Source organism: Bufo gargarizans, chromosome 3 (assembly GCF_014858855.1).
Source record: "Bufo gargarizans isolate SCDJY-AF-19 chromosome 3, ASM1485885v1, whole genome shotgun sequence".
Taxonomy (NCBI): domain Eukaryota; kingdom Metazoa; phylum Chordata; class Amphibia; order Anura; family Bufonidae; genus Bufo; species Bufo gargarizans.
Window position 1 is genome coordinate 157,229,602 of NC_058082.1, and position 19,144 is coordinate 157,248,745.

Here is a 19,144-nt window from a genome sequence, read left to right on the forward strand (position 1 = left end):
GTATCCAGGAGCATCCCCAGGAAGATCAGCCGTCTGGAGGGGATAAGGGAAGACTTGGGGTGGTTGATAACCCAACCGAACCGCGTCAGGGTCTCCAGGGTGAGGTCCACACTGCCGGATGCCTGAGAGAAGGAGGGTGCCTTGACCAGGATGTCGTCCAAGTATGGGAAAAGAAAAACACTTCTTGAACGTAGAAGGGCCAAGACAGGGGCCAGGACCTTGGTGAACACCCGAGGAGCCGTCGCCAGACCAAAGGGAAGGGCGACGAATTGGAAGTGATCGTCCCCCACCGCGAAGCGCAGGAAGCGGTGATGACATGGAGCAACCGGAACGTGGAGGTATGCATCCTGAATGTCGATCGAAACCATGAAATCCCCTCTTTCCAGGGAGGCCACTGCGGACCTGAGAGACTCCATCCGGAATCTCTGTAGTCGGAGAAAACGGTTCAGGCGTTTTAGGTCCAAGATCGGTCGCACTGAGCCTTCCTTCTTGGGAACCACAAAGAGGTTCGAGTAGAACCCCCTGAACCTTTCCGTCGGAGGCACGGGGGCGACGACACCCTTGTCCATTAGAGAGCGAATAGCCGCGAAGAAGGCGGCCGCTCGTACGGGATCCCGCGGAGGACGGGATCGGAAGAAACGGTCTGGCGGAATGGACGCAAATTCGATCTTGTATCCGCAAGATACAATCTCGAGCGCCCATGCGTCTGAGATGTGGGCCCGCCATACGTTCCTGAACAGGAGAAGGCGGCCCCCCACCCGGGTGGGTGGGGGCGCACCTTCAGGCAGAGGGCTGCTGGCCTGTGGGAGCCCGTGCAGGCTGGGACTTGCGCCAGGTAGGTTGCGTCCGAAAAAACGGCTTCTTGCGCCTATCTTGGGCTGGGCCAGAGGAAGAAGAACTGGCCGCGGGTCTAGACCCGGTGGTCTTGCGAAAGGACCGAAACCGGGACGAACCAGCGCGACCACGGGGGGCGCCCTTTGGCCTGGACTGGGGGAGGAGAGTACTCTTCCCACCCGTGGCCTCTGATATAAGTTCGTCCAGACGGGTCCCAAACAGGCGGGAACCCGTAAATGGTAGGCCGGCCAAAGAGCGTTTGGAAGCGGCGTCCGCCGCCCAAACCTTCAGCCAGAGTTCCCTCCTGACAGAAACTGCCAGGGCAGAGGAACGGGCAATGAGGGCACCCGCATCAAGGGAGGCCTCACAGACGAATTTTCCGGCCTGAACAATTAGTTGGGCTAAGGAGCGGAGGTCCTGAACAGGGACGTCCGACCCTAACTCCCGTTCCAGTTGCAAACCCCATTCAGAGACCGCTTTACCAACCCAGGCGGAGGCAAAGACCGGTCTAAGGGCCGAACCAGAGGCAGTAAATATGGCCTTGGAGAGGGATTCCGTACGACGGTCCTCAACAGACTGGAGGGAAGATCCGTCCTGTACCGGAATAGTAGTGCTTTTGGACAGGCGAGCCACGGGAGGATCAACCTTAGGCGGGGATGTCCACGTGGTCACAGAATCCGCTGGAAAGGGATAGCAAATGTCCAGCTTTTTGGGTGTAATAAAGCGGACGTTAGGCCGGGTCCAAGCCTTGGATACCACAGAAGAAAAATCAGCGTGTATGGGAAAAACCTTGGAGGCCTGTCTGGGGCGGAGAAAGGACACGCCGGCCTGTTCGGAGCTGGGGGGGTCATCGTGTATCTTAAAGGTATCACGGATGCTAGCGATAAGATGCCCCACCGCGGACGCCAATTTGGACGGAAGCTCTGAGTCCATGTCCACGTCCGAATCCGCCAGTTCTCCCTCAGAAAGCGTATCCCTTTGAGAGGATAGACTCGACTGAGCTCGCACGCATGGCGGAGAGAGCGAAGCATCTGGAGAAGATGTGCGCTCAACCCTTGAACGTTTCTGAGTATGCCGGGCCCTGGAAGATTCGCTGGGAGGCAGGGAACCAGTGGGGGCGGCAGAAACGGTAGTCCCAGCGGGTGCGACAGGGATTGTGGCAGCCTGCGGGAGAGGCGGTCTATCCACGAGACGGCCCACTACGTGTGTAAGGCTTTCCACTGCCTGAGACAGAGACCTAGCCCAGTCAGGGGGTTCAGAGGCACCGGGGGTCGCAGCGGGAAGCGGGCCCTGCATCGGGGCCTGACATGCAAGGCAATGCGGCTCAGATTGTCCACGCGGAAAAAGTTCCTTACAGGCGGTACAGGCATGGTACCAGGGTTTGGGCGCACCCGTGGGATCTGACATGCTGAAAGGTGGTTGTACTCTAATACAGAGACCACAAAGGGTTATAGCAGCTATGACCAGGAGGGTTAGGAGAGGGTTAACTGTCCTACCAGTGCCTCAGAAGAACGTCAGGAGTAGAGATGGAGCAGATCAGCAGCAGCAGAGAGCAGCAACAGCAGTGAGCCAGCAGATAGCGCCCACAGAAGCCGAGCGATGTCACAGGAGTTTAGAGTCCCCCACCGTGTCTCAGCTTCCTGTCAGGAGTGAGGAAGCGCGGGAAATCTCAGCAGAATCGCGGGGAAAACAAGCCCCGCCCCCTCCAGCGTTTGCTCCGCCCCCTCCAGGACGCGCGCGTAAGCCACGCCCCCTGCTGCCGAAAATGCCCTCAGGGCTAAGAAGAAGCCAGATGCCAGAAAATAAAGGGCCCGCAGGCCCCTGGAGTGCGGCGATTTGCCCAGGTGGGTGACCCTCTGCCACCAAGTCCCCTGTTTCGCCGAGAAACAAGCTCCGCCGCGATCTGCCCATGTCGGGCATAAGCCCCGCCCCCCGATCGGAACGGAGCGGGCGGCGGCGGGAAGGGAGAGAGGGAGAGAGAATGCCGGGCTGAAGAAAGCAGCGTGGGGGGAACGGCGTGGAGGAAGGTGGCCCCCCTGCTGAGGATAACCTGAGGGGAGCTGGGGAGGGTCTGCTTGAGCGCTCAGAATAAGCGACCACGGGTGCCCCCCTTACCCAGAGGGGTAGGTGCTGCAAATAGGGACGGGGTATGGGCTGGAATAGCCATCTCACCGAACGACATCTTCACCCTCAGTTCCTTCCAGCAGGGTCGCCCCTTCAGCCACTGGCACCGCAGTGGCAGGAAGCTGGTAGAGGGGTTTGGCGTGCGGGCGACCCCCTAGCTGGCGGGATGTAGGGGAGCCATTGCTGCCCAGATCCTCCTATTGCTTCTGTGGGGGAGGCAGCAGTGCAGATAAATTGGCACTGGCGCAGCTCAACCCCGGGAGAGCAGAGAGGTCCATGCGTCTCTGGTATCCCTAGGAAAAAGTAAAATAACAAAATTAGAAAAATAAAATATCAAGGAGAAAACAGCCCTGCAGTAGCAGGGAGTGTCTTGCCTCCTTGGACACTAAGCTAAAACTGGTAGCCTCTATCTCCAGGCTGAGGGTATAGCTGATGGAGGAGGGGCTTAACAGTTTTACTTAGTGTCACGCCTCCTAGGGAGCTGAGCTATACCCAAGGTCTGTGTCCCCCAAGGAAAATGGGCGAGAAAACAGTTTAATCGTGAGTGAAATATTGAATGCATATAATAGAGACTTTATAAAACGAAACTTGATTACCTGCACGATATATGAAAGAAAGATAAGACATTTAATGATCAAACGCATTTTTGTAGCTACCAAGAAGATTGTTACTAAGAACATTGTTGCAACATTGCTATACCTAAACGATCAAATGCAATTTTGTAACCACTAAGAACATTGTTGCAATATTCCCAATCAGTGGTCTACATAAGGGGAGACTACATAAAAACTTTTTGGCTGTCCACCCTTTATTGCAACTATACGAACATTGCTGTTATTCATCAACTGCCATTAATTAACTGCTGCTATATTGTTATTAATTGCTGCTATATTCATCAATTGCCATTAACCAACTGTTGTTATATTGTTATTAATTGCAGCTATATTGAGATTCTATAGATATTTAATACTATTTTATTGTTATATTGCTTTTATCTATTATAAATTTATTAAATAAAACTGCCTTTCCATGAACCCAGTGCCTGTCCGCTATTTTTATATATTTTAAAAGATAGAAGTGTTAGACTCAAATGGTCACTCACTTCACCTCTGCATAAATCCATTTAACAGGTGAATAAAAGAAACTTTGTAGTATAACTTAGAGAAAACTGCCTTTTTCCCATCTAGCAACATTCGTCCTCCCCTCTATATAGGCTTCTATGAACAGTATGTCTCTTTATGCTTTTTTCTGGCTCCTTTCTCCTCCTGCCCTCTTCCCAGTTATCTATGGGCAGCATGTAATTTACTCCTTTAGTCAGCCGAGTGTCCTTGTCTTTCAAGGAGGATTCAGCAGATAATGTTAGCTTAGGCTACTTTCACACCTGCGTTTAGGTGCAGATCCGTCTGGTATCGGCACAGACGGATCCGCACCTATAATGCAAACTCTGGTATCCGTTCAGAACGGATCCGGCTGCATTACTCTGAAAAAAAAGTCCAAGTCAAACGGATCCGTCCTGACTTACATTGAAAGTCAATGGGGAACGGATCCGTTTACAATTGCACCATATTGTGTCAATGTAAACAGATCCGTCCCCATGGACTTACATTGTAAGTCAGGACGGATCCGTTTTGGCTCTGCCTCCAGAGCGGAATGGAGGCGGAACAGAGCCAAACTGATGCATTCTGAACGGATCCGCATCCATTCAGAATGCATTGGGGCTAAACTAATCTGTTTTGGGCCGCTTAGATCTCAAGTTTCTTATATTCATCTTGATTTATGCAACATATGTTCAAATGACAGCGACCATTTAAAGATGGATCAAAGTTCTAAAACACTGTGCAGCATTCGATAAATTTGGCACGAATTATGGGATTACATACCTCCATTGCAAAAACCCGGCATGCTGATTTTCTTAGTGCCTGTTTCATGGCAATTTCAAGGCCTTCTAGATCATGATGCTGGATTACAAACGCCAAGACCGGCCACTGGAAATTTCTCTCTCCCTTTGAGAGTGAACTGTGAGCAGAGATCAAGCGGGATAGCTCTGGCGATGGGTGCCTCAACAATGAGGAACCAACTTCTACAACAAAATAAACCAAATCAGAGCGCCCATGATACAGAGTCCAAATATCCATCTTTATTCACAAATATTTTTGAGAAAAAATACTGACACTTGATGGAGCTGTCCCACCGAAGTGAATGGGTGGGAGGAGTTGTAAGAACACCTGCTTACCCCTGCGGTGTCAACAGAGCAGAGAAGGCAGCGCTCCTTTCTCTTCAAACACCTGATCGGCAGGGGTGCCAGCAGTTGGCACCCTGCCAATCTGATATTGATTACCTATCCTATCCTGAAGGCAGGTAGTCATTATTACAAAAGAAAACCACTCCTTTAAAAGAGATACGAAAAGTATTACTATGTAACGAATAGGGCATTTCAAATGAAGTGTTTCTGCAACATTCATGCAATAAAGATATTATTCTATGTAAATTTTTCAGTCTGATACCACCACCTACTGTTGATCCTTCTGGTCTATCTGCATTAAAAGGGTATTTCGGTTCGTAGTTATCCCCTATCCACAGGATAGGCCATGACGATTAAATTGGTGGGGTACCCAACCAATCTAAGAAATATTCCCTATCCTTCACATAACCTTTAAGTGGTGGACTAACATGCTCAGTAGCTTTCCTGCTCCCTTTTCCGTCTCACAATGCGGTGATAATGATCTCCTACAGAATGAGGTAAAGTGCTGCAAACACCTTTCATTCATGTATCCCTACTTCTCAATTCCCAGGACTATATGGCTATATTTCTCTACACAGTGGGGGCGTTACATACCATATGTATCTGAAGTGCTAAATGTGAGGGACTATTTACTATGCGGGGAAGAAGGGGTTAATAAGAGCTAACTGCAATGTTCCTGGGAGATGCAAGTGTTTGGGGAGTTACTGCCCACCCACAGAAAGGCAAGCGAGTTCTTTAGATAAGCATATAGGTATAACATGTGCTTTCAATTATTGTGGTAATTCCTTTGACAACAGTTAACAGTGGAAGAAATTATGGTAGTTTAAACAAAGCCCAATTAATAAATAAATAAATAAAAAAAGCCATATTATAAGCAAGATAATCATTTTATCATGTTCCTATGAAGAAAGTTCAGTAGAATTTTGACTTTACCAGCGTCACCACTGTTGACCCTACGCCTGGGAATAGCCTTCACCCGTGGCTGCAGGACAGAGTGCTGTTTATCGTATTCTGAGGCCACAACAGAGTACGATCTTTGGAAGACAGTACGTTTAGCAGAGTCTGTATCCGTAATAGGGCTCGTTTCCAGGCTACAAATTAAATCAAGAATATTTAGAACATGACAATGTTTTAGGAGTTCTTAGCAAGAAATATGAACTTATATTTGCTACATAACAGTAATTATAACCTATGTATTTGCATATTTCTGCTGCAAATCTCTCTACAGAGCAACTAATGGCTGGCCCACATTAGGGCTTTCGCTAAAACCATCTTTTGACATGACATAATTCTCTTTAGGGTGTCCCGTTAACCATACCTAGGAGGCATTGACTTCATGTTGTTCTCTGGTTCCTCAAAAACATTCGGACATGCATCAGGAGTTACTGATATGTAAGGTGCGGGTACTGATGTAGATCGAAGATATCTCATTTCATCCTGGAAGAGATTGTCATCCTGATAGGCAACAAAGTTCTCATGGTGATGTCTGCATGACATAAAAAGAAAAGTGTTTTAATCTTGAAAACTTCTTACAGAGTTTATGTTAGCTCCTACACATTGTAGGAACAAATATACAGACTGTGCCATGTAAGAGTATTATTTAGAAGACTTCTAATACACAAAAAGTCTGTAGTCTAAAAGGGATGCATCACTAATCTAAATGTATCCTGCCCAACACATATCACTGTTATCACTTTCCCCAAATACCGCTATTTATCATAACTGCCTGAAGAGTGTTGCACACGAGCGAGTCCATTGCAGGAATCACACTCCGTGTGTAAGAGTGATCTTGCGTTCTGGACTCGTAGGAGCGCACTACTGATTTATAATGCTATGTGCCTCTGCAAGACTTTACGTCTAAAAGATCATACTGACAGCTTTTTATGATTCTGTAGCAATAAGGTCACGCAGAGGCACACAGCATTATAAATTATGATAATGCGATCCGCTCCTGCAAGTTCAGAACAGAGTATCTCTCTCACACACGGAGCCAGATTCCCGCAATGGACTCGCTAGTGTGCATTCACATAAAAAATAAAAATAAAAAATAAATAAATATATATATATAACACACACACACACATATATATATATACACACACACATATATATATATATATATATATTTTTATTTTTTATTTTTTTTATTTAGGTCCATAAAATGCAGATCCACAAATAATTTGGATGACATCAGTTGAGTCCTTTTTTTTGCGTACCCAATGTAACCATGCCTATTCTTGTCTGCAAAACAGACAATAAGGCTCCATTCACACGTCCGCAATTGCAGACCCATTCATTCCTATGTGGCAGCACATGGTGCTGCCCGGACATGGAATTGCTGATCCGCACTTCAGTTCTACAAAAAAAAATAGAACATGTCCTATTTTTGTCCGCAATTGTGGACAAGAACAGGCATATTCTATTAGTGCCGGCAATGTGGATCCGCAAAACACGTTGCGGACGTGTGAATGGAGCCTAATAGGGCATCTTCTATCTTTTTGCAGGAGTGCGGAATAGACATACAGAATCGGGCTGCACACAGAATGTGGACCCACAGAAATGAATGGATCCATGTTCGATCCGCAAAAAGCGCCGATCGGATGCGGCCCAAAAACAATGTTGTGTGAATTAGTCTACCATTGCACCCTGTGGCAAATCTGTTTTGATATGCAGTTGCTCTAGGGTACATCCTGCACTGGAGCCTACAAGTGTCAGTTGTATGAACAAGAAGCATGGTCAGTGTCACATGTCCTGCGGATGTCAGGACACATCTCACTGCCTTAAAGGAGTTGTCTTACTTCAGCAAATAACTTTATCTACATCATAAATGCTAAGACAAACCATTTACTAATGTATTGAGATTGTCCTGCACTTTTTCCTACAGTGTGCAGCATGACCACCACTGATGGATTATAAGGTGGTCGTAACCATGGAAACGAGCAGTGTATAATGTGATGGAAAATGAATCCAGCCAGCAAAGGAAGCAATATGAACAATTACAATACATTAGTAAGTGGCTTGTATTAATTTCCTCTACATAATAAATGCGATTTGCTGAAGGGAGACAACCCCTTTAAAGCACAACAGTCAAATGACAAACCAGGATGCAGAATTCAAGCATGGGGAATTGCAAATGAGGTAAAATAAAAATAAAAATCCAGGAATGTGAGCTAGAGTAAATAATGAAAATCAACTTAAGAGTGAAAAGTATTTTATGGCACAACCCTTTTAAGATGCATAGTATTTTAAGCCTTTTGGAGTGTGTTTGGACTGATGTGAGATAAACATACTGTAAAAACTACTATTGACCAATTTCCTCTTAAATTTTGCAATGTCTTGCACTTACATTAAATACTAAAGACAGTTACAAGCATACCTGATACAGTAGCCAATTGAATTCCCTTCCATCAGCTCCCACCAAACAGTAAACCAATGAACCATTTGAATACTAGGTAAGTGCAGGACTTGTGGACCTAGTGATATGAAATAAAACCTAGGCAGTAAAAGTGGAGGGCCACAGCAGCATAGCCAACCAAATCTTTATTGTACAAAACTCCAAAGCACAGTGTACAAAGGTAGCAACGTTTCGGCTAAGTATAGCCTTTGTCAAGCCTTTGTACGAGTTTTGTACAATAAAGAAGATTTGGTTGGATATGCTGCTGTGGCCCTCGACTTTTACTGCCTACCTTTGTACCACCTTGGATCTGGGGTCTCCTGCCCAGCTGCTGCATTATACCACCACAGCTCTGCACAAGCCAAATGAAGTGCTGCTCCAAACTCCTATTTTCTCTATTAAATAGAACCTGTCACCTGGATTTTGGGTATGAAGCCGAGGACATGGGCTGTTAGATGGCCTCTAGCACATCTGCAATATACAGACCCTATAGCTCTGTGTGCTTTTATTGTGTGTGTGTGTGTAAAGAAAATTACAATATTTTATATATATGTAAATTTCCAGAGCCCAGCCATGCCCACTGTGAAGGAGCCCAGTGCTGGCATCAGCCTCAGGGAACGAACTGCGAATGTGCTAGTTTGCGCAGTGCGAGATTATGGCGCTCTAGCTTTGTGACATCGGGGGAACAAGCAGGAGATTCAGAGGATGCGGGCGGTGCTGGGCTCCTTCACAGTGGCCGTGGCTGGGCTCAGAGTCAGAACGCTGGACTCCTCTCGCAAGCATGGAGGAGACCGGATTCCATCTTTTTCTCATTTGCATATCTACACAATATATTATTTTTTTAACACAATAAATGGGGACTGGGTATTGCGGATGTGCTAGCAGCCCATGTCCTCAGCTCTATACCCAAAATCCAGGTGACAGGTTCCCTTTAAAAGTACACAAACTGTGCTACATTTAACCTAAAGTAGACACTGCAAGTCCTAAAAAAGTGCTTCAGACAACTGAGTAAGTCCCCAATTAATAGATAATCCTCAGCGCTACAATATGGCACAGTGCTTGGGGAGTCGCTCAGAGTGATTATGAGAAGATCAGTACTAAAGTACAGTCTAGTGAGCACAAAGTTGTTGGGCTAAGTTTTGCATTTACCGTGCTAGTGTCTGCAAGTAGAGGCAGTGCATTTTGGGAGGCAGGTCCTCAGAAATCCCCTCTTTTACACTTGGGAGCTGGGACAGTAAAGGCTTTGGAGGGTGGTAGCACAGAATACTTGGCTCTGCTGCACTACTCAAAGACAGAAGAAAGAGCGCATTGGCTTTTATCACTTGATGGGCCTCCATGGTAGGTAAAGCACGAGGCGTTTTCACCTGCATCGGCTTCCGTCTGGATTGCTTCACCTGCGAACAAGGATTGAATAGGAGTCTTTAGAATAGAAAAAAAATCACTTCTTAACCGCTTGCTGTCACGGTAACGCCGATAGGCATCCGGACGGCAGCGCTCTCAGTGACGCCTATTGGCGTCATCTCGTGAGACCTGAGATTTCCTGTGAACGCGAGCTCATAGGAGTGCACTTTCACAGGATTGCGCAGTATTCAAGTTTAACTACAGCCTGCCAGCGCTGGCTGATCATTGGCTGGCAGGCTGTAGATTTTTAAAAGAACGACTCAAATAGGTATATCAGATGCTATTTTGCAAATGGCGTCTGATATACCTGCTCCTCTGGTGGTCCCTTTTGCTTGGATTGACCACCAGCTCTGTAAGTAGCACCAAGCACCACACACCCACACATTACACCCCCCCCCCCCCCGGTCACTTATTAACCCCTGATCACCCCATATAGACTCCCTGATAACCCCAACCCCCCTGTCATTGATCACCCCCCGGTAAGGGTCCCTTATCACCGCCAGTTAATTAGCTACTTGTTAGGTAGTTAGCGCCCAGCCCACCGCGGTCACTGATTAGTCGCTGATTAGCGCCATCGCTGTCGCTAATCAGCACTAGTACTATATAGTATCTGTAAGTGATCAAGACTGATCGCAATCAGAGCTATACAAGTACAAGTACATTAGGGTCACCTTAGGCTCTACAAAAAACGCAGTGTTCGCCCGATCAGGCCTGATCTTGTGCGCACACTTGCATTCAGTCCGCTGCGGCACTATAGAGATAACTTTTGAGGGGCATGGCAAGTTCATAGATTTTTTTTTTTTTTTGGCACAAGTTAGTGGAAATTGACTTTATATTTTTTGTTTTTTGTTACAAAGTCTCATATTCCACTAACTTGTGACAAAAAATATAATCTTACATGAACTCACCATACCCCTCACGGAATCCAAATGCGTAAAAATGCCCTGTGAAATCCTAAAGGTACTCATTGGAATTTGTGCCCCTTTGTGCGCCTAGACTGCAAAAAAGTGTCACGCATGTGGTATCGCCGTACTCAGGAGAAGTAGGGCATTGTGTTTTGGGGTGTATTTTTACATATACCCATACTGTGTGTGAGAAATCTCTCTGTAAATGACAACTTTATTTATTTTTATACAAAGTTGTCAATTTACAGAGATATTTCTCTCACCCAGCATGGGTATATGTAAAAATACACCCCAAAACACATTGCCCTACTTCTCCTGAGTACGGCGATACCACGTGTGACACTTTTTTGCAGCCTAGGTGCTCAGAAAGTCAGTGCTGCTTCAAAATGCGGAAATTCACATTTTTGTACCATAGTTTGTAAACGCTATAACTTTTGCGCAAACCAATAAATATACACTTATTGGATTTTTTTCAAAGACATGTAGCACAATAAATTCGGACACAAACTTGTATAGAAATATATTTGAACAATTTTACCAGAAAGTTAAAAATACACTTTTTTTTTTTTTTTTTTAGAAAATTGCGGTCTTTTTTTTTGATTAATATCAGAAAAACGAAAAATCGCAGGAGCAATCAAATACCACCAAAAGAAAGCTGTATTTGTGAAAAGAAAAGGAGGTAAAATTCATTTGGGTACCAAGTTGCATGACCGAGCAATAAACCGTTAAAGTTGTGAAGTGCCGATTTGTAAAAAAAAGGGCCTGGTCACTAGTGGGGTATAAACCTGTGGTCCTTAAGTGGTTAATATTGGTGCCATTTAAAGTAGTTGTCCTACATTTTTCAAACCAGCACCTGGATCTGAATACTTTTGTAATTGCATATAACTAAACATTTAGTATAGCCACTGCAGCAGAAAGGACACACCCTGAGCAGGGAACAAAAAATAAATCTAGCAGCACTACTGCAACAATAAATGGATTCCTGTGAGGAACAGGGCTGGTTCTAGCTTGAAAAAGATTGTCAAGTACTATATGATGCCCGATTTTCATGGTATACATTAATCATGGGATAACCCGCTTTTATAGTCTTGTCGGGGCAGATTGGCCATAGACCTTACAGGGAAATGTATAAAGGTAAATAATAAGCTATTAGTGGTAATTAACGCTGTGAGAATCAGGTACTTATGTACCCGGCCAGTGACCACACATGCCCTGCTGAATTCAACTGCTGTGCCCTGCATCTTACCTCCTAAACCCCCTGCTCCATTTCTTAATCAAAAGCAACTGGAGAAGATTGTAGCTATTGATGGCCACCACACATTTTGGGGCAGAGGGACAGGTTTTGTTTTGGGGCAGTGTATTGCGCCGTTCTGCGGTATATTGTTTTGCTGGGATGTATAATCGCACTATATTATTGCTGACCCCGCCTACTTTTGTTGCCCCCCTACAACATGGGGCCACTCTTAGTTTTTTTGGGGGGGACACTTCAAGTTCCCTGTCCGCCCCGAGTTAAAGCATTTATTTAACGGCATGCAAACAGTATTACCTTCTCCCTTACCGCTGCCTGCTTTTCTCTGAGATACTTCTCTCTGCAGCGATCACAGACTAAATACCAAGTACTTCCACCAACTCCTCCATCACCACAGTTTCCTGCCCAGCCACCACAAAAATGTCCAATGCTGTTATATCCTTGACCACCAGCATATCGTCCACAGCCTTATGAAAGACAAAAAGAAATGAACCATTAACTATTGGTGTGCTTTTATGAAATGACAATATTATTTATACATAATCTCCAAAAGGACATAAAAACCAGACATGGGCAAAATACATTAATCTAGAGGGCATATTTTCTTTATTTACAAAAATGATAATTTAAGCCGATATTCAGAAAAGAATTTCTCGCTTTTGAAGCTCATACACGATTCAAATCAAAGGGTCAGAATAGTATAACAAAATAAAAATGAGACACCCACCTAACCAATCCCTTAGCACTTCTGGGTCTCCTGCCAGTTTCTGCTTCTTGGTCCCTCTCAACATACAGGAAATGCATACACAGCCAATCACAGACCACAGCGTTGACCTGCCCCAGCTAGTCACTGGCAGAGTGGGCATTTTCTGTGTGTTTTAATGTGGGGCAAGGAAGAGACCAATGGGAACTCCATTAGCATTGAAATGGGAGCAGTGAGGGATCAGTAAGGTGAATAACCCTTATTCTATATAGTTATGCCATTTTAATTAGATCCCAAAGAATGGACTATTTTAACTAGAAATTCAGCAATGCATTAGTAGGCACAGACTTCTAAATATTGTGCAGCAAGTACAGAATTTTTTAGATAAGGATTGCCAATGTCAGATGCTGGATCTCTTGCACAATATTATGCACCAGCTAATGCTAGACGCTAAAACTAGTAAACATACCTGGATGTGCTTGGCGCATATGATATGTTACTGGATATGGGTGAGATTCGCCACACAGCTCACAAATTGTGTCTTTCTCTGGCCCTCCAACTGACAATTGAGCCATTTCTCCAAACAAATTTCCACGAGGCCTAGATTCTGCCTTGTCTTTCTTCTTTTTCTCCTTCTTTGCTTTCTTGCTGTCCTTCTCGCCCTCTTTTTTCTTTAAAACGGCACATGAACCAGGGCTTGGGAAGATCATATTCTGGGACGCGGCTTTTATGGTGGCCAATGAAATATCCTCCCAAAAGGCTACAAGATGCTGAAGTGTTAGTGGAAGCGGGGGCCGGGATTTACCAGAATGGTGGTTTGATACTTCAAAATGAGAAGCTTCATGCTTGCTATCCTCACATTTTTCATGAAGAGTCCGTTCTGTAAGCATGGACAAGACTTTGTTCTTATTAATACTGACCATTTTGGATATATCAGGCCCGTGGGGAGAAATATGAAACATGTTCAGTGCAGATGATATTTCTATGGAATGCCTATTCTTTAACTTGGCTTCTTTTTCCTCTATAGGTTGCTGGCTGTTAAGACTACTTCGTATAGGTGCATGTTCTTTGGACAGATCTGGATTAAATTTCAGAAAGGAAGAACAAGCCATTGCGTCATGAACTATGCCTTCATGCCAAAGAAACGCTGCAAATACAGCTCTTGCACATTCAGCCACAGAAGGGGACATTGCTTCCTTTGCAGGTTCAGCAGATCTTGACGCTTCTTTGAACAGAAAGTTTGCTTTCTCTTTTTTGGGTCGAACATGCCTACCAGCGCTTTTACGGCTTACTTTGGGAGATGCTCTTGTATCTTGCTCTTCTTTTAGTGGTGCTTTTCCAATACTGAAATGGACTTTGGATGTACCATCATCAACACTTTTTAGCTCAGTATTGTCCTCACAACTGCTGTCTGTAATGCTGTTGGTCTTTAAAGTACTGGAGGAGCATACTTCAACAACTTCACTATGCAGATTTTCTTGAACAACATGAGGAGAAGGAGCTCTGTTTTCACTGCCACCCGTTGGTTTACCATCTTTCTGTGTAATTTTTGGTTTAGGAGAAGTAGATCGACCTCTTAATGGTTCTGTAAAAGGTACTTTCTTTTTCCGCAGTGTGTCAGGATCCAGAGTGTAAGAATCAGACTTGGACCTTTCACGTGGTGGTTCAAGTTTGGTCTTTGCAGGAACTGCAGCTTTTTGAGGTAGATTTTTCTCTTGTGGAGATGCTGAACGTGTTGCACCTGCACTAGACACATTAGATTTTCCTACAGGCACAGTCTTTGGCTTTGGTGATGTAGAACGTGAGCCAGGGCCAGGAGATTCTGATCTGAGACCAGATGGCTTTCCATCAGAGTTCTTTAGAATTTGAAGAGTGTTGTGGTTTGGCGACAGAGATCTGCTGTGAGAGTCTGATCTCAGTTTTGCAGCATCAGACTTCAACAGAAGAGATTCACTTGCAGTGAGTCCTTCATTATTTCGTGGTTTCTTCTGATCAGCATTAGAACGACTTACTCGGCCATCTGGTTTGGGGGATTTGCTGTCAACTCTGTGTTTTGAAGGCAAGTCTGATTTGTTCACAGTAGTAGGTAGCTTGGGAGCAGCATTGAATTGACTTCTATCATCTATATAAGACAAATTAGACAAATACTAATTTTAGAAGCTAAATTATCTCCTTGATGAAATTTACATCACTTTGCTTATATTTTACACAAGAGAACATAATCAACACTGAACAACACTTAACACCAAGGACATCTATCTTACAGGGTTCTATAAATGTAAAAAGAGTATTCCAGTAATTTAAAGTTATCCCCTAGCCACAGGATAAAGGATAACTATTAGATCAGTGAGAGTCCTACTTCTGGGACCCCCACCAATCACAAGAACAGAGTCCCATATCCAGCAGGGCAAGAATGCGAACTACCATCCATTCATCTGTATGCGACCTGTCGGACACAGCCAAGTGCTGTACTGTGCTATCTCCGGGAGTTGTATACAGATGAATGGAATGACGGGGCGCATTCTTGACCTGCTGCTCTGTTCATTTCAAGGGGGTCCTGTGGGGTAAGTCATTTCGATGGATCCCAGTGGAGGGACCCCCAGTCTAATAGTTATTCCCAATCCGCTGCATAGGGTAGAACTTGAAATTTCCAAAATATCAGACTGCACCTGCATTGCACACAGACCCATTAAAGTAAATGAAGCAATTCACTTGTCAGTTTTTCCATGCAGAACATTGGTCTGTACAGAGAAGCCGGTAGCATGCACCAATCTATTCGGATTTCCATCAGAGACTCTCAAAAAAACAACAAAAAAACAAAAACAAAACACATGCCATACAGACATGTACAGTATTTTGCAGACAGAAATCAGAATGCCCATATGAATCTAACCCTACATTTAGTGGCATCATATCAAAGGTTTAATGATTTTGTACAAAATGTATTTGCCAAAAATCTCAAATGTATTTAATAAGCAAAGCATTAGCATTAGAATACTTTTTTGTACTTTATTTGGTTTGCAGAGAGCTGTTGCATAGTATTTTTTTTCTGTGTGTTCTCAGCCATAGCAGCGTGCACCTGCGTTTTGGGATGTGCTGACTGACCTCCTTTTTCTTTGCAGTCTGTACCGGAGGTGTGGCTGACACCCCAGTCGTGCACTCCAGACCAGCCTGTCTGCCCCATAGGCGGATTTTAATTAGAGTAAGTATTCAGCTTAGGCTACTTTCACACTTGCGTTCAGAGCGGATCCATCTGAGACGGATCCGCTCATATAATGCAGACGGTGGATCCGTTCAGTACGGATCCGTCTGCATTATACTGTAAAAAAAATTCTAAGGCTACTTTCACACTAGCGTTCGGGGCTCCGCTTCTGAGTTCCGTTTAAAGGCTCTCACAAGCGGCCCCGAATGCATCAGTATGGCTCCGTCTGTCCTCCGCTCCGTTCAGCAGGCGGACACCTGAACGCTGATTGCAGCGTTCGGGTGTCCGCCTGGCTGTGCGGAGGCAAACGGATCCGTCTAGACTTACAATGGAAGTCAATGGGGACGGATCCGTTTGAATTTGACACTATATGGCTCAATTTTCAAACTGATCCGTCCATTGACTTTCAATGTAAAGTCAAAACGGATCCGTTTGCATTACCATGAAGAAAAAAAAAAAAAATTTTTTTTTGTTCATGGTAATGCAAACGGATCCGTTCTGAACGGATCTAAGCGTTTGCATTATAGGTGCGGATCCGTCTGTTCAGATACCAGACGGATCCGCTCCGAACGCAAGTGTGAAAGTAGCCTAAGTGTGAAAGTAGCCTCAGATGGACCCGTCCAGACTTTACATGGGGGAGTCAATGGGGGACGGATCAGTTTGAAAATTGAGCCATAGTGTGTCATGTTCAAACGGATCCGTCCCCATTGACTTGCATTGTAAGTCTGGACGGATCAGCCAGCCTCCGCACGGCCAGGCGGACACCCGAACGCTGCAAGCACTGACTGATGCATTCTGAGCGGATCCGCGTCCACTCAGAATGCATTAGGGCTGGACGGATGCATTCGGGGCCGCTTGTGAGCCCCTTCAAACGGAGCTCACAAGCGGACAACCGAACGCTAGTGTGAAAGTAGCCCTAGCCTGCTCTCCCTCACTGGAAGCCTTTTGGCACCAGGAGAGGTGTGGAGTGGGCTCGGTATACATGTTGGTACCTGCATTCCCTAGATTTAATGGAGGCCATTTTGGCACCAGAAAAATGAAAAAAAATTAAGACAGGCCCAGCATGCATGTGGAATCTACACTCCCTGAATTTTATGGTAGCCGTCATGGCACATAACAGGTAGAATATAATGTTAGGTTCCCGTCTTACAGAGATTGCCTTGACGTGTGGCAAAATGTATTTGCCAAGAATCTCAATTTTTTTTTTTAATAAGCATTAGCATTAGAATACTTTTTTGTACTTTATTTGGTTTGCAGAGAGCTGTTGCATTGTATTTTTTTTCGTTGTGTTTTTAGCAATTGCAACGTGCACCTGTGCATCGGGATGTGCTGACTGACCCCTTTTTTTTCTTTGCACATCATATCAAAGGTTTACCTCTACAGATTGCTAGAACGAGGAGATAGAAGCTCACGCATAGAGCACGCTCTCCTTGCCGCTGAAGAAGGGCTCAAAAGAAAGTCTGTTAGGCCATCTTGAGCTGGTCTCCTTCAGTGAAGAGATAGAATGCTCTTTGTGTGCGCTTCTATCTCCTTTTCAATGATTAGTGGGGGTCTCAGCAATGGGGCACCCACAGATCAAAACCTTTGATATGTCACAATGATATATCAAATATTTATCAAAAACACATGCACACTTATGTTTGTATTAGTAAGTCATAAATATTACCAGTTAACAATTTACTTGTATTAAAAATTGGAGAATGCCACTTAATAGGCAATGAGTTTTTTTCTGTACGTTTGTCCATCTAGCCTACTGTAGGGCCTAGCAAAGTAAACAGATCTGTATATATGCCAATGCGGGATGAGTGTCTTTCACATGGGCAGTGTACATATAGATTTAAAGACAGTATGCAGCAAGTTGTCCTTAACAGTTTGGTACAGGGGCTACATTATTAGTTTAAGTAAATTGCTAAAATATCAATGACATTTATAGTTTATTGAAAAGGAACATGCATTGTTAAAGAGGACCTTTCACCTGGAAAAACATTGTGAACTAAGCATCCTGACATATACAGCGGCGCCAAGAGATCTCACTGCACTTACTATTATCCCTGGGCGCCGCTCCGTTCTCCCGTTATGCTCTCCGGTATCTTCGCTCAGTAAGTTATAGTAGGCGGAGACTTAGAACTCTTGGTTATAGTAGGCCTAGTCTGCCCTTGTTCTGCTGGGCGTCTCCTGCTCCTAGGCTGTAGGGCTGGCCAATCGCAGCACAGAGCTCACAGCCTGGGAGGTTTTTTTCTCCCAGGCTGTGAGCTGTGCACTGCGATTGGCCAGCACTACAGCCTAGGAGGAGGAGGCGCCCACAGGACAAGGGCAGACACCGCCTACTATAACTTACTGAGCGAAGATACCGGAGGACATAACGGGAGAACGGAGCGGCGCCCGAGGATAATAGTAAGTGCAGTGAGATCCCTGGGCGCCGCTGTATATGTCAGGATACTTAGTTCACAATGTTTTTCTAGTTGAAAGGTCCTCTTTAAGCTCAGAATCCCTTTAACTACTTCCAGACCGGGCCATTTACCCCCATTCCTGACCAGGCCTAGTTTTGCAAATCTGACATTTGTCGCTATGTGGTAATAGCTTTGGAACGCTTTTACTTATCCAAGCCATTCTGAGATTGTTTTCTCGTGACACATTGTACTTGATGTTGAATGGTAAATTTGAGGCAATATGCTTTACCTTTATTTATTAAAAAAATCCAAAAGTTAAAACGAAAATGTGAAAAAATTCAGTTTTCTAAATTTATATCTCTCTGCTTTTAAGACAGATTTTATGAGGTATCACTATTTATTAATTAACATTCCCCATATGTCTACTTTATGTTGGCATAATTTTAGTAATGTAATTTTATTTTTTTAGGACGCTAGAAGGTTTAGAATTTTAGAAGCAATTTTTGAAATTTTTAAGAGAATTTCCAAACAACTTTAAGGACCAGTTCAGTTCTGAAGTCATTTTGTGTGGTTTACATAATAGAACCAACCCATAAATGACCCCATTTTAGAAATGACACCCCTCAAACTATTCAAAAGTTTTTAGAAATGTTAACCCTTTAGGTATTCTACAACATCCGTAGTGTATTGCTGATCCACA

General features: G+C 44.7%; 1 protein-coding gene across 13 annotated transcripts in view; it reads right to left on the reverse strand.

The window, feature by feature from the left end:
• MYCBP2 (MYC binding protein 2) overlaps positions 1–19,144 on the reverse strand; it is a 256,943-nt gene that overhangs the window by 37,681 nt on the left and 200,118 nt on the right. For 12 of the 13 annotated variants that reach the window (XM_044284710.1, XM_044284705.1, XM_044284709.1 and 9 more), the window contains 6 exons: positions 13,322–14,974; positions 12,447–12,616; positions 9,744–9,988; positions 6,519–6,686; positions 6,134–6,291; positions 4,839–5,038 (listed from right to left, as the gene is read on the reverse strand). In XM_044284710.1, coding sequence (XP_044140645.1) covers positions 4,839–5,038; positions 6,134–6,291; positions 6,519–6,686; positions 9,744–9,988; positions 12,447–12,616; positions 13,322–14,974 — 2,594 coding nt within the window. The remainder of the gene's footprint in view (positions 1–4,838; positions 5,039–6,133; positions 6,292–6,518; positions 6,687–9,743; positions 9,989–12,446; positions 12,617–13,321; positions 14,975–19,144) is intronic. The other variant, XM_044284706.1, reaches the window with a different exon arrangement.